Source organism: Peromyscus californicus, unplaced genomic scaffold, assembly GCF_007827085.1.
Source record: "Peromyscus californicus insignis strain IS unplaced genomic scaffold, ASM782708v3 Scaffold_10__1_contigs__length_136768540, whole genome shotgun sequence".
NCBI classification, from domain to species: domain Eukaryota; kingdom Metazoa; phylum Chordata; class Mammalia; order Rodentia; family Cricetidae; genus Peromyscus; species Peromyscus californicus.
Window position 1 is genome coordinate 67609317 of NW_026294391.1, and position 13213 is coordinate 67622529.

General features: G+C 35.3%; 1 protein-coding gene across 1 annotated transcript in view; it reads right to left on the reverse strand.

Moving 5' to 3' along the window:
- Pof1b (POF1B actin binding protein) overlaps window positions 1-10391 on the reverse strand; it is a 71950-nt gene extending 61559 nt beyond the window's left edge. Inside the window, exon 1 of the mRNA XM_052745803.1 lies at window positions 10107-10391. Within this exon, the coding sequence (XP_052601763.1) occupies window positions 10107-10391 (285 nt within the window). The remainder of the gene's footprint in view (window positions 1-10106) is intronic.
- Between the last annotated feature and the right edge of the window lie 2822 nt (window positions 10392-13213).

The following is a 13213-nucleotide window of genomic DNA, read 5'->3' on the forward strand; positions in this document are numbered from 1 at the left end:
CTCTAGAAAAGACATTTTAGGTGTAATTAAGTTTGGGAGGAATTTAAAATAATTATATGTTGGAATCTCTACACCAGATCCAGTCACTTTTGGATAGTTTTGATCAAGTACAAAAACAGGCTAAGGGAAAAATCATTTTGGCTCGCAGTTTCAGAATGTTTGGTCCCATGTGATTAAGAACAGGTGGCAGGAGCCTGTGGTGGAGAACAGCTGATCACACACCATGACAGATCAAGAAACAGAGAGAGTGGTCCAGGAACTGGCCAGGGAGAATATGCACTGAAGGACCTACCCAAAGTGACCCTATTCTTCTAGGTAGACCACATTTGCCTTAAAGTTTCTAGATTCTCCAAAAAATAGTGTTACCAACTCATGAATAGATGTATAAAACATGAGCTAGTTAGTGCACTTTATAGTCAAGCCCCAATAACATCCAAGCTAAAGTTGTGTAAGAACATAAATGGGTAAGTAGATGGTATGTTTGAGGCAAAAATCTTTCTTTAGAAAGTTCCAAATATAATTTGGTGTGTGGATAAGCAATGAGGAGTTATAATAGTCTTTACAAGAGAATCTTTGGGCATGTAACTAATATGTCAAACCATTAGAGGTTTATAGAATGAAATTTAATAAACAAAAGAACTTTACTTTGACAGAATTTCATCAGCAGGGCAAGTACATTGAATATATCTAAAAGCTAACTAATTAACGGCTACAAGCGACAATAGTTGATATGAGGACCATTCAAAATACCTGCCCTTTAACATCCATCATATGCCATAACAATTGTGACAAACATTTATCCATCAAAGTTACAGACCAAATATAAACAAGTCAATTTCAGATGCTTAATAAGACCTAAGATCTGGAAAACAAAACTAATTGACTCATTGAATTACTTCCTTATGTCTATTATGTTTATTTTATGTGCTGTTCAATTTTTTTTAAGAAGCAATATATGCCTTTCTAGTTTCATTTCAAAGAGAGGTCGTGGAAGAGTAACAGACTGAGACAGTTCCATGTCTTTACAAAAACCATATTCAGGAATTTGGAGAAGCCATAATCATAGAAAAGGAAGAAAACACAGAGGTATGAAAGAGGAAGGGGGTAAGGGAGGGAGCAGAAAAGCAGAATAAAGAGAAAGAAAAAGTGTACATACTCTATTTCCATAACAATTATTTTGATTTGCCTTTGAGTCTTGATTTTAGAAATAATGTGTCAACCTTTAAGAGGTGTAAAGCCTGGGTGGAAGGACAGACCAAAGTAGTATTTTATGTGTCACCCACTAGTTAATGCAAACTAACATTAGTTAAAAAAGTAGACCACATCTAAGGTAGTTTTAGATGGAAAGACATAGGTTATGAAAAACCTTAAAGATGACTTTATAGGTGCATTTTTGAGGAATAAGTAAGATGAACATCGATATCTGAGTCAGGATTGATTGTTTACAGAATGTAAATAACAAAGGTGGAAGTGGAGAGAGTGGCAAACCGAATTTGTTTAGGAAACAGTAGTGTGGATATCTGGAACACAAGATGGAAAGATGTAGCAAATGGGGGACAGATTAAAAAGCAGAATTGGCCGGGCAGTGGTGGCGCACGCCTTTAATCCCAGCACTCGGGAGGCAGAGCCAGGCGGATCTCTGTGAGTTCGAGGCCAGCCTGGGCTACCAAGTGAGTTCCAGGAAAGGCGCAAAGCTACACAGAGAAACCCTGTCTCGAAAAACAACAACAACAACAACAACAAAAAAAAAAAAAAAAAAAAAAAAAAAAAGCAGAATTGGAGGTCCTAAAATGTTCTTCACATCATCAAAGACATTGTGTCATTAAGATCATAAATTTCACATTAAGGGAAAGGGAGATCTTATTCTTTTCAATATTTCCATCAAAGTTATCCCAGGGCATTTGGACCTTTGAAATAACTAAAAATTAATAAATTTCTTACATCATGTATTTTGATAAAAATAATCAGTAAAATTATTGAAAAATATTTTAAAAAGTAATTCTGAATGACAACAAAAATTTTGTTCCTGAGAAAGAAAATAGTTCAGACAGAATTTTATTCATGCTACATTTTTTTTGGGAAGTCTATGATGGCCTCAAATTCACTGTGTAGCTAAGGCTGGTCTCAAATTCATCATGATCTTACAACCTCAGCCTCCTGAATGATGAGACTACATCGTGTCCACCCTATGTTACTTATTACGTTCATCTATATTATCTTAGGTAGTTTATGATGGGTACATATGAAAGAAAATGATGATGAAATGTAACAATGAATCAGATATCACAGACTTTGTAATGTAAATGAGTCAAATGCACATGCCAAGAATATAAAATATTACATAATGGTTATAGGTATAGACTTGCAACTAACTGCTAGGTTTAAATCCCAGTTTTAGTATACTCTAGCTGAGCAGAATTCCAAAGGTCATATTACATCTCTGTTACTTCATGGACCTGGTCTGCAAAAATGAGAATGGTATAGAACTTCATTTACTAAAGTTTATAAAATAATTTAGGAGAGTAAAAATTAAGAGACAATTCCAGAGAGGATATGAAATCCAAATCATGTGTACAAAAGAAAGAAAGCCTGAGCACAGTGGGATGTATTTGTAGGCCTAGATACTTAGTAGGCTGAGGCAAGCGGATCACTTGAAATTGGGAGTGTCAGGCCATCCTGGTTATCATAGTGAGACCTTCCAACCTCCTCCAAATGAAACAAAGACAAGAAAATGCTCTATGATTAATAGGAGTCACTTTTCATCTCTCTCCTATTCCTAACAATTTTCTCTGTGAAACAATGGGATTTTGAAAAGAAAAAGATCAAAAGATACATGTTTACAAACATATGCTTTTTGTTCAGGTCTTTTAAAGTTTTTGTTTTGTTTTTTACTTCTGAAGGTCAGTTACTGTACTGAAATAGTTACTGAAAACTCACACTCTGGAAGGCTGTAACTTCATTATTTTTTCATCCCCATGTATCCAGCATCACTGATCTAACAAATTAGCAGCATGTGCATCATACACTTTTACCGTCAAATATTCCTTTAAATTCAATGGTCTTTAGAGGTATTTCTCTACTTAGATAATAGATGGCTTGAGTTTATAGACACACACTGGTAGAACTCATGGCAATGTGGGGCATGTTCTATATCGGCACTGATTAGTACACAAACCACTAGGCACATAGGGTATTAAATGCTTAAAATGACAGTAGTGTGACTGAAGAACTGAATTGGGTTTTATCTAATTGAAATATGAAAGTTAATAGCAACATGTGGCTATGGCTTCTGTACTGGAAGTACATTTCTTTTGTTTGTTTTTTTCCAAAATAATATTTTTATTGATTATTTGGGAATGTCACACAATGTATCCCTGATCACACTTGCTTCCCAGTCCTCCTAGGTCCACTCCCTCACCCTTGTGCCCTATCCTCCAAAAGAGAAGAAAAAAATACACCAAGTCCAATTTGTGTTGCCCATATACTCACTGGAGCATGGTCAAACTTGCAGTGGCCAGCCCCTTAGAAAAAACTCAGTCCTTCCCCATCCCCCACCAGAAGCCATCAACTGTGAAGAGCTATACTTCAGCATTTCTATTACAATTTTTAAGGATACATTTCTAAGGAAAACATTAGGAGGCTTTGATGCTTGTTGTGACCTTATTCTTAAAAAAAAAAAGAAAAAGAAAACACATTTTAAAACCTTACCTCAAATATTGGGTTTCAAGTTAAAAACTAAGAGCATGAGGACTTCCAAATGATGTTCTCTAAAGGATATTTGTGTCATTAAGGACTATAAATACAATTTTCTATTTAAGTCTTCTGAACATATACTATACACTTGGTAAAACTGCTTTAATACTTTTTCTCCCTATTCTTTCTTAGTTGGCAAAGCCCTATTAAGCTTTTCAAGCACATGAAGTCTACCTAACATTCTAATGTTAAATGAATTCCTACAGTGTGGTGTGCTATTTAGTTAATTTCCTTGCTTGTACCACAAAGGGGTTTTTGTTGACCATACTTTTAAGGAATCAAATAAAAAAGAATATAAAATTACTGAGTGCTAACTATCTCTAAGATTGCATTGAATACCTTCACGTTTACTTTATTCAGTAGTCTCTGCAGTTCTGAAGAAAGCCATTTATTTTTCCTTTCCAAATAAGCAAACAGAGGTTCTAACAAGTGAGTTATTCAAAGTAATACAATACTTATCATTTAACGATGTATTTTCCACTACATATAATCCCAATTGACTATAGCAATAATCCTACGTATTCCTTATTATTGCCCCACTTTATAAACGAGAAAAATGACATATACAGCCAATGAGTTCTTGTACCAGGAATTAAACTCAAGCTTAAAATCTAAAGTACATTGTTTCAGAGTTCTGTTCTATCATAGTCCACCTGAACATTTAGTATCTGAATGTTTAGTACCTACAGCAATCCCTAAGACATTCCATAGAGAGCAATTTTGTGGGAATTTTCTCTGTAACTGTTCTTTAAACTGCAAAATCTGAACCTCTTCAAGCATCTCTTACTGGCTTTCACTTATCTCTTGGTGGCTCTGGTCAAAGTACTTAAGATATTCAAGTAACAAAGAATAAATAAATGAATTAGGTAGTAGAGAATATTATATACACAGTGAAAGATTTTTTCTGTATATATTTGGAACTTCTTCATGATTTTTAATTTGAACTTTAAGCCTTTACTTAAAGACTAATATATAACGTTTTCTGACAAAGATGATGGGAGCATTAGGGATCCTCCTGTTAGAATCACTGAAAGTAATAGTACTGAGTTAGGTTTAGGCTCAGTTGCTTGAAACGAGCATTAATTTTTTTTAACTTTTTTTTTTTTTCTAGAAAGGGTTTCTCTGTGTAGCCCTGACTGTTCTGGAACTCACTATGTAGACAAGGCTGACCTCAAACTGAGAGATTCACCTGTCTCTGCCTCCCAAGTGCTGAGATTAAAGGCATGCACTACATACATACATACATACATACATACATACATACATATATATATATATATATATATATATATATATATATATATATATATATTGGTTTTTTGAGACAGGGTTTCTCTTTAGCTTTGGAGCCTTTCCTGGAACTCGCTCTGTAGCCCAGGCTGGCCTCGAACTCACAGAGATCCACCTGCCTCTTCCTCCTGAGTGCTGGGACTAAAGGTGTGCGCCATCAATGCCCGGTTCTTTTTTATATTTTTATAGTTCTTTTATAATTGAAAATAATTTTTTTCATACAGTGTATTCTGATCACAGTTTCCCCTCCCCCAACCACTCTCAAATCCTCCCCAACTCCCCATCTACCCAGTTAGAGACCTGCTTTTCTCTCTCTCTCTTTAGAAAACAAACAGGCAAAATAATAATAAACAAGAATAAAAAAGAAAATAAACACACACAAATACAAAACCCATAAAACACAAAATCTGAAACCATAATATATTTAAATCTACCTGACATTTATCCTGATGGAATTTCCCAAGGCAGACTAGTATTTGAATAACTTTCCTGCATGGTGTGGAGAAAGCTTTTGTTAGAATCTTTTCAAAGTCAGTAACATCATCAAACACCTGCCTTAGGTTCAATGCTTTATACAAGAAACATGTAAATTATAAGCACCTTCCCCCACCCATGAGACAAACATTTTGTTCACTTAGAATAAAAGTCTATGATTGTGTTGTAGTGTAAAGCAAAGAAAAAGCAGCTCCACTCTTTTCTTCTTTTCAAGCCCAAATCCCTCACTTAAGATACATATTCCTGATTCTTATTCTGTCTTTTTAAAGAAAACTATTAAGTGGAAATGGGACAGAATATATAGTTCTTTTCAGTGCATGCTTCTTGTTTTATAGGAGCCAACAAATGTAAAGAAGGCCTACTACTGGAATAGCTTCTGATGCTAAATGTCTGTTTAAATCTATTTATTTAGAAAGGCTTTAACTTTTAAATGAAGCTTAAGAACATGACAAATCTCCCAGTAGTTTCTCCATAAATTGTGAAGAAAGACTAGTTGATAAAACACTTTTTCTCTTCTTCCACTGGCTACATTCCCTGCCCATTACTACACCACCAGGACAGCTTGTGAATGTCACTGTCTGAAAACTGGCCCAGAAATTTATCAGATCTGCTTTAACAAGAGACAATTGCCATGAACGTTTTCACCCAGCAATTACTCGCAACTAACAAATTCTAAAGCTTCATTTAATTGTAAGCACAAAGGAGATGACCAACTCTGAAAACAGCAGCCCCTTTATCCCATGACCTCATTCTTTATTCAGGCAACCTACTTCCCTGAACAATCATTCCCTTTACTGACCACACCCTTGAACAACAATTTCTCAAAGCAACACACCTCTCCACCCAGAACAGGAAAAATTTCTGGTAGTAAATAGCAATCTTAACACAGTAGGGAAGTCATTCACAGTCTTTGCAACCAAAGACAAAGGAAAATAACAATGCAAATAAACCTATGCCTAGGTGAATAGTTATTGGCAGCGAAGGTCATTTATAAATTCACATTTCCTCTAGGCTGCTCTCTGAAGTCAGATTTTTTGTTACAAGTTTTTAAATTAAAAAGAATGGCAGACTTTTTAGCTCATACATTAAAACCGAATATTTTATTTAATAAAATCCTCATGAAACATAGAAATTGATATTTTAAAATGTAGATAGGCATATGTGCCACACACAGCCCAGACTCTGTATGTTGATCCTCAAAGTGGACTTTCCTTTGACAAGCAAATGGTATTTATCCAGAAGACAGCATTTCCTGTAAAATAGGCACTTAAGGAGCATCTGTTCACTGAATGACTGGAATTTAAAATATTTAATTTTGATCCATTTTTCTTTCTCAAAACAGTTTCTCAGTATTCATGGAAAATATCTTGACCTTCATGAATACTTAAATTAGCTAAAGGAACAAATATAAGTCCAATGAATAATTCACATCAGTGTTGTTCATTTAAAGCAGTATGCCACTTTGAGTTAATTATGGTGGTTTAATATTTAAGCGTTAAGGATTGAATTATAAAGGAGTTTGTTGTTACTGTTTTCTTTGGCTTTAAGTAGCTTCTAGAACATTATTCATTTATTTGTAAGACCACATTGGGCTTAAAAGTGTTTCTGGCTTTGTATGATTATACTTGTTCCTGAAGGCAAACCTAATAATTTAAATTTTACTATTAATTCAGATAACTTAGTAGCAACTGGTATCTACACTTAATTTTATTTGAGAAATACCCTATTAGTCAGACAAAATAATAATCACGAAAATCGTAAGTATGTCTCATCAATTATAGATGAGAAACGAAAGCAATATTATGTATCATATAGAGAGAAATATAAATATGTTTATATCCATAAATTTTATACACAAGAGCACAGTAATAAAAAACACACAAACAAACAAACAAACAAACAAACAAACAAACCTGTTCTAAAACACCAGAGATAGAAAATTCTAAATAGTTGTAAATGGCATTCGGTTAAGTCTAAAATCAAGATTGAGATTCATGAAACAAAGCAGTGAGGCATGAATTGTTTCTCAAAGGGAGCATATTTTACTACTGACAAGACTTACTTTAAAATCTGAGTTCTCTAAATATCCTATATTCACCAAAACAAAGTAAAAGTTTAATTGAATTCATCATGGCCAGAAATTGAATGTTAATCCTCATTATCTTGGCTTCCCCTGTAATAAACTCTGACATCAACATAATTGCCACATATCAACTCATCTAAAACACTGCATCTTAAAGAGAAATTTTATTAAAATTGTAAAAGGAGTTTTGAGTAATATTCACTTCCCAGTGCCTAGATGGTATGTAATAAAGGTACCATTATAGCGAAGACATTTTGTCAGCATAAAGGTAACTCGAGATCACATCTAGGACTGCTTTACATAGTGTCACACTATCATCCCAACAACACACAGGAAGAAAGAAAAACTAAATAGAAGTGATTCCTATTCATTATCATTGTGGTAACTATCTTAAAAAAAAAACTGGTTTGTTGTAGGCCCTTTTAGTGGATTTCATATCTGAGTCAACTTGAAATTTATAGTCAACACTTCTCTTTCCTATCAAGGGAATCTTCTTCCTCTCTACCACATAGCTTGAATCTCATCTCCCTCCTCTTCACTCATCCATATTTTTATTTTTCTCTAGTGATAACTCCAGACATCACAAAGAAATCCATCCCAGTCTCTTATCTCAGCTACTAAGGTTACACTTTCTGCCCCCAAGGGTCTGTACTATTTTTTTCTTCAGGGAACTAACTTTCAGAATGGAAATAGTCTTAGAGGGATTGATTTAGCAAATTCCATATAAAAGAAGGAAAGTCATATAAAAAGCTTTATCATCTTAGTTTGGCCCTGGCATTATTATTAAGAAGGAAAGTTGAAACAAGGAACAAACAATAAAACACAATTCTCAAAATTGTTCTATATTCAGTAATATATATATATATATATATTTGCTCTTAAGTATGTATCTATCATTCTTTTACTAGCATGAAAAAAAAGGCTGTAGGTTGAAATAACTGAAAAGTAGGATGACTTCAGCATTCCTATGATAATAGTAATTGTTGTTTTTAACCTTCCTTGTTTTGGAGGTATTAAGGATCTAAGATGATATCAACTTTCTTGCTCATCAACATGCTAATGTTGAATATTGGAATGTAAATGTGGGTCACTATGATCACTTATACAACCTTGGATTTTTTTTAACCTTCATACTTTTCTACCCCTTGAACTCAATACAGATGACACTTTTTCATAACTACAGACAGAAAGGGTGTGGATTTGGATGGGAGGGGAAGCAGGGAGGATCTTTGAGGAGTTAGGAGGACACCAAATATATTCTATGAAAAAAAATCTATTTTCAATAAAAGAAAAATAAGATAAAAAGGAAATTATTGGTATTAAATCCTAGATTTATTTTGCATTTTTCCCTGTAATTATGCTAAGTGTTGAATAAAACAATAGTAAAATTGTTGTGCCTCTACTTTGTAAACCATCTGTATCTTGGAGGAAATCTATTTTTTAAGTTTCTCTGTACATTTTAAGGATGTTGCTTCATATTCTACTTGAATTATGGACTTCGGAAAAATAACCTATACTCTTTCCAATCTATATAATAATGTAAGATAGGAAAGGACCTCAGTCATTGCTTTATGAGGTCTTCACAGTATAAATATCTTGAAAATACAATTTCAGTTTGGACAGAAGTTCACAGAAAGCTTAAAGATATCTACATTTAATATAAAGAGAGTTAGAGAATCAAAACAGACATTAAATTGTCATTTTATATCGGATTTCCACATTGTTTTTCATGTACTTGCAAGACTATTAGCACAGATATTGATGGTAAAAACAAAACAAACAAAAATCTTAGAAACTATTTCATTTTCAAGAGTGCCTTAGAGATCCATCTTTTGTGGCTTTCATATAATACTGGCTTACCTCTTTGTTGCTTTTCAAATCCTATAACCTGACTTCTACCAACATTCTGTAAATTATTCAGCCAGTATATATAAGAATCAATGTGTCATTTTGACACATAAGAAAATTCTAAGACATGTGCACCTGTCACTTAGCCAGGATCAGCATACTATTAGCTGAACACAAATAACTACACGTCACTCCATATATGCCATTGTCTCTATATCATTCTACTTGGCACAAAACACCTGTTTGCTCCTGATATGAAGCGAATCAGTGGGGAACTATTCTAAAAATAAACCTTTTGCATTTAGGTTGATGACTACTTTTGTCGTTAAAGGCAAAATGGTTTGCCACTTACGACACATCTTTCAATCAACTTCAATTTTTAAAATGTGCCTTCCTGTGCTCAGGTTAGGTTATGTAAATCATTGGAATGGCAACCAACCAAACAACCACAGGCACTAGTAAATGAAAAAAAAAATGGCTAAGAGATAGAATTTGGGAGACTGTCCAACACATACATAACTGCAGTTCACCAAGAGCTATCCTGTAGATGACAGTGAATGAAGCAAAAAAGAAGAGTAGTGAGGTTTAAGATTTGTTTCTCTTTTCCCAACAATGTGGAATAACTATCTTTTATTACCTGGGAATGGTCGCTCCAAACCAAATTTTGGTAGGAGGAGGCAGTTTTGAGCGGGGAGAGCACTTCCTGTGAGCCGAGGGGGTCCAAGGCCTGCACCACCTTATTCATAGGCCCGCTGTACGTCCTCACTCGCTCATACACTACATTTTTTTCTGGAGGCTGCTGGGCTTGACTGGACTGATGGTAACAGTGGTAATGCTGAGGCTGGCACTGCAGCACCTCTGTGGGCTGCTGGGTCCCACAGCTGCTGCTGCTGGTCTCACTCCAATAGCTTGAGCTCATCATCTTCTCAGTGGTCAGAAAGGGTTTCCCCAGGTGCTCTCCCTACGGAATAAACAGAGCAAGATGATAGCAGGGCAGGCAGGCAAGCGGGGGCACGCAAAGAGGGTCTTTATCAACCACCTTTTATCCCTCACGGGGCCAGTCAGAGATGAGTTACCTGAGCAGCAGCAGGAGCAGGTCTGGCAGCTGCAGAGTAGACAGCAAACTATTTGAGCTCAAATGAAAAGTGGAGCCACCCTGGGAGATTGCTCCAGGAAATGGTACTGACACGCCCCTGAGGGGCGGATTCACCTGGCAGGTTTGCGTGCCAGGAAAGGCCCTGCCTTGCCGCAGAGATAGCAACAAGGCTTCACAGTAGGTAAAGGAGTCTGAAAAAAAGAAGAGACAGACGTTCAGGGCAGGAGCTCCTAGGACTGGAAACCTGAAGACAAAGACACCAGTGTCCAAACTTGTTAGAGAAAACAAAGCGACTTTCCCATGGCTTGTAAACTTAGCAAAGGTGGGTTGTTTCAAGCCTAAGTACTTATTCCAGGATCTCAGACCAAATTAAAGGGTATTAGCCTAGGGACAAAGTAATTTTCAGAGATAAATTTGCATTCTTCACAAACTCCTGGTGATAATGCAGATAAAGCAGATTACCATGGGGACTCCAAGAAAGAATTCTCTAATTTGTGAACCTGTTTGTCTGGCTCCAGTCACAGTACGTGTTTTGAACAACATTGACACAGATGTATCCAAATGATTGAATTTCTGTCTAGATATTGGAGGGTGGGGTGGGAATGGTTCAGGAAAATGCTTTGCGTTTTGCTTTTTGCTTTTACTGGTTTGCATTTTTACAAAAGAATTTGCCCTGACTTTTTTTTTTTTTTATGCCTTAGGAAACACGGAGTTCCACTGTTTCTTTAATCTCCAATTGTTAAAGGAACTGTAAGCCTTTAAGGTGCTTTTTGAGACAAACAGATTTAAATGTGTTCAGCACTTATTTGCAACCACTTACAAATCCAATCATAATGGTATTTACCAATCAGGTAATGCCTTGCAAGTCACTCCAGCACAACTCCGCTGTGAAATACTACCTGAAGGCTCCTTCAGAAAAGAGTGTCTTCTTTATGTGTATATGAACCTTGAGACCACTATTTCAGAAAGGAGATAATGTCTTTCATCAAGGTAGCCATCTTTTTTTTTTTGTTGTTCTGAGTAGTAAACAAAAGCTAATCATTTACTTGTCACTTACTGTGTGCTGGATTGCATTCAAGAAACTATATAAATTGCTACATTCTCACAACTTTGTAAGGATGGACTGGTGAGAAACTGAGGCACAGATATAAAGACACTGAAAAAAGTTCCCACTGTTAAATAAGTGCTAAAGATGGATCTGGAATGTGAATATAGGGGGATTCCCATCAGAGTCTAAGCTTTTAGGAACTACATTATACTGCTAAATAAATTTTTAATTGTTCATCACATAGTCATCTAAGAAATCTCCTAGGTGACAGGGAAATGAGTTACAGGAGTCCTTCAAAGAATCTGAATTGTTATGGAAGAAAGGTATATGAAAAATTAACATTTAAAATGCTTTAAAATACCTTGTTGGTATTACACATTTATTGCTGTTTGCAGAGCTTTCAGACACAATTCTTGTTCATTTAGATGTTGTTCCACAAAAATCAATATAAATGAGCTAGACATGGTGGTACATGACTATAATCCCAGTCCTTGTAATGCTGAGACAGAAGGATTGCCATGAGTTTGAAATCAGTTCCAACTAAACAATGAAGTCAAGTCCAGTCTGAGCTAAAGACTGAAACCTTGTCTCAAAATCCAAAAATAATAAAATAATCAATGAAAATAACTAGAAATACATGGTCTACCATGTAACCAGGTATAGTATCAGATCAGTATCTAATTACTAACCTTGGCTATATCATTGTGCATAAACTTTGTGTGAATGGGAACTGGATATAAATAGTATCATCTAGTTAATACCAACTGAAATCTGAATTTAACACACACACACACACACACACACACACACACACACACACACACACGCGTGCGCGCGTGCGCGCACGCGCTGCTAGTATCTGTTGCCAGTCAATGGGGAACCTTGTCTGTAAAGAAGAAATTGAGGTGAAGAGTAAAAGTATGGTACCCATAAAATTCTGACTGTATTTGCCCTCTGCATTTCTTAGAAATAGAGGCAGTCAACTTTTTCATAGTTGGACTACAATTAATGCGTGGAATTGATATGCTCACTCAGTTTTTAAGCATCTTATATTCTTGTTCCCATTCTTAGGTATAAAGAATACAGCTTGAAGCTCAAGAATAAAGAAATGTGCATAAGCACCACATGGCAGACATATGAAGTCTAATTACAAAGCAGATTCTGACCATCCTCATTCACTTCCAACAATTTAATCAATCATTCTGAAGAAAGATTCTATTCCTTCTCTGAGAACTCCTTTCTGAATTCATAATCTGCATTGCCAATTCTTTTTATTGATAAATAAGTATAAATGCACTTATCTATGTAACAGTGTACCTACAACATTTCACACTTGAAAATCCAGTGGCTTGACACCGTGGTCTACAAGCTTCATGATTGTATTCTCCATCTCCCTTTGGTCTATGGGGTAATACAAGTTCATTTCTTATATTTAGCACTAGACTTGTTCAAAGAATTCTTGATTATATTTCCAGCAGTCTTTTGTTTCACTCTATAATATAGATATTTTATATTTGGTACCTAAAAAACTAATTTTGGATGTTTGATTTGGGAGAATAGAACAGATATTCCCTAAGAAGATAATTTAATTTAAAAAGAG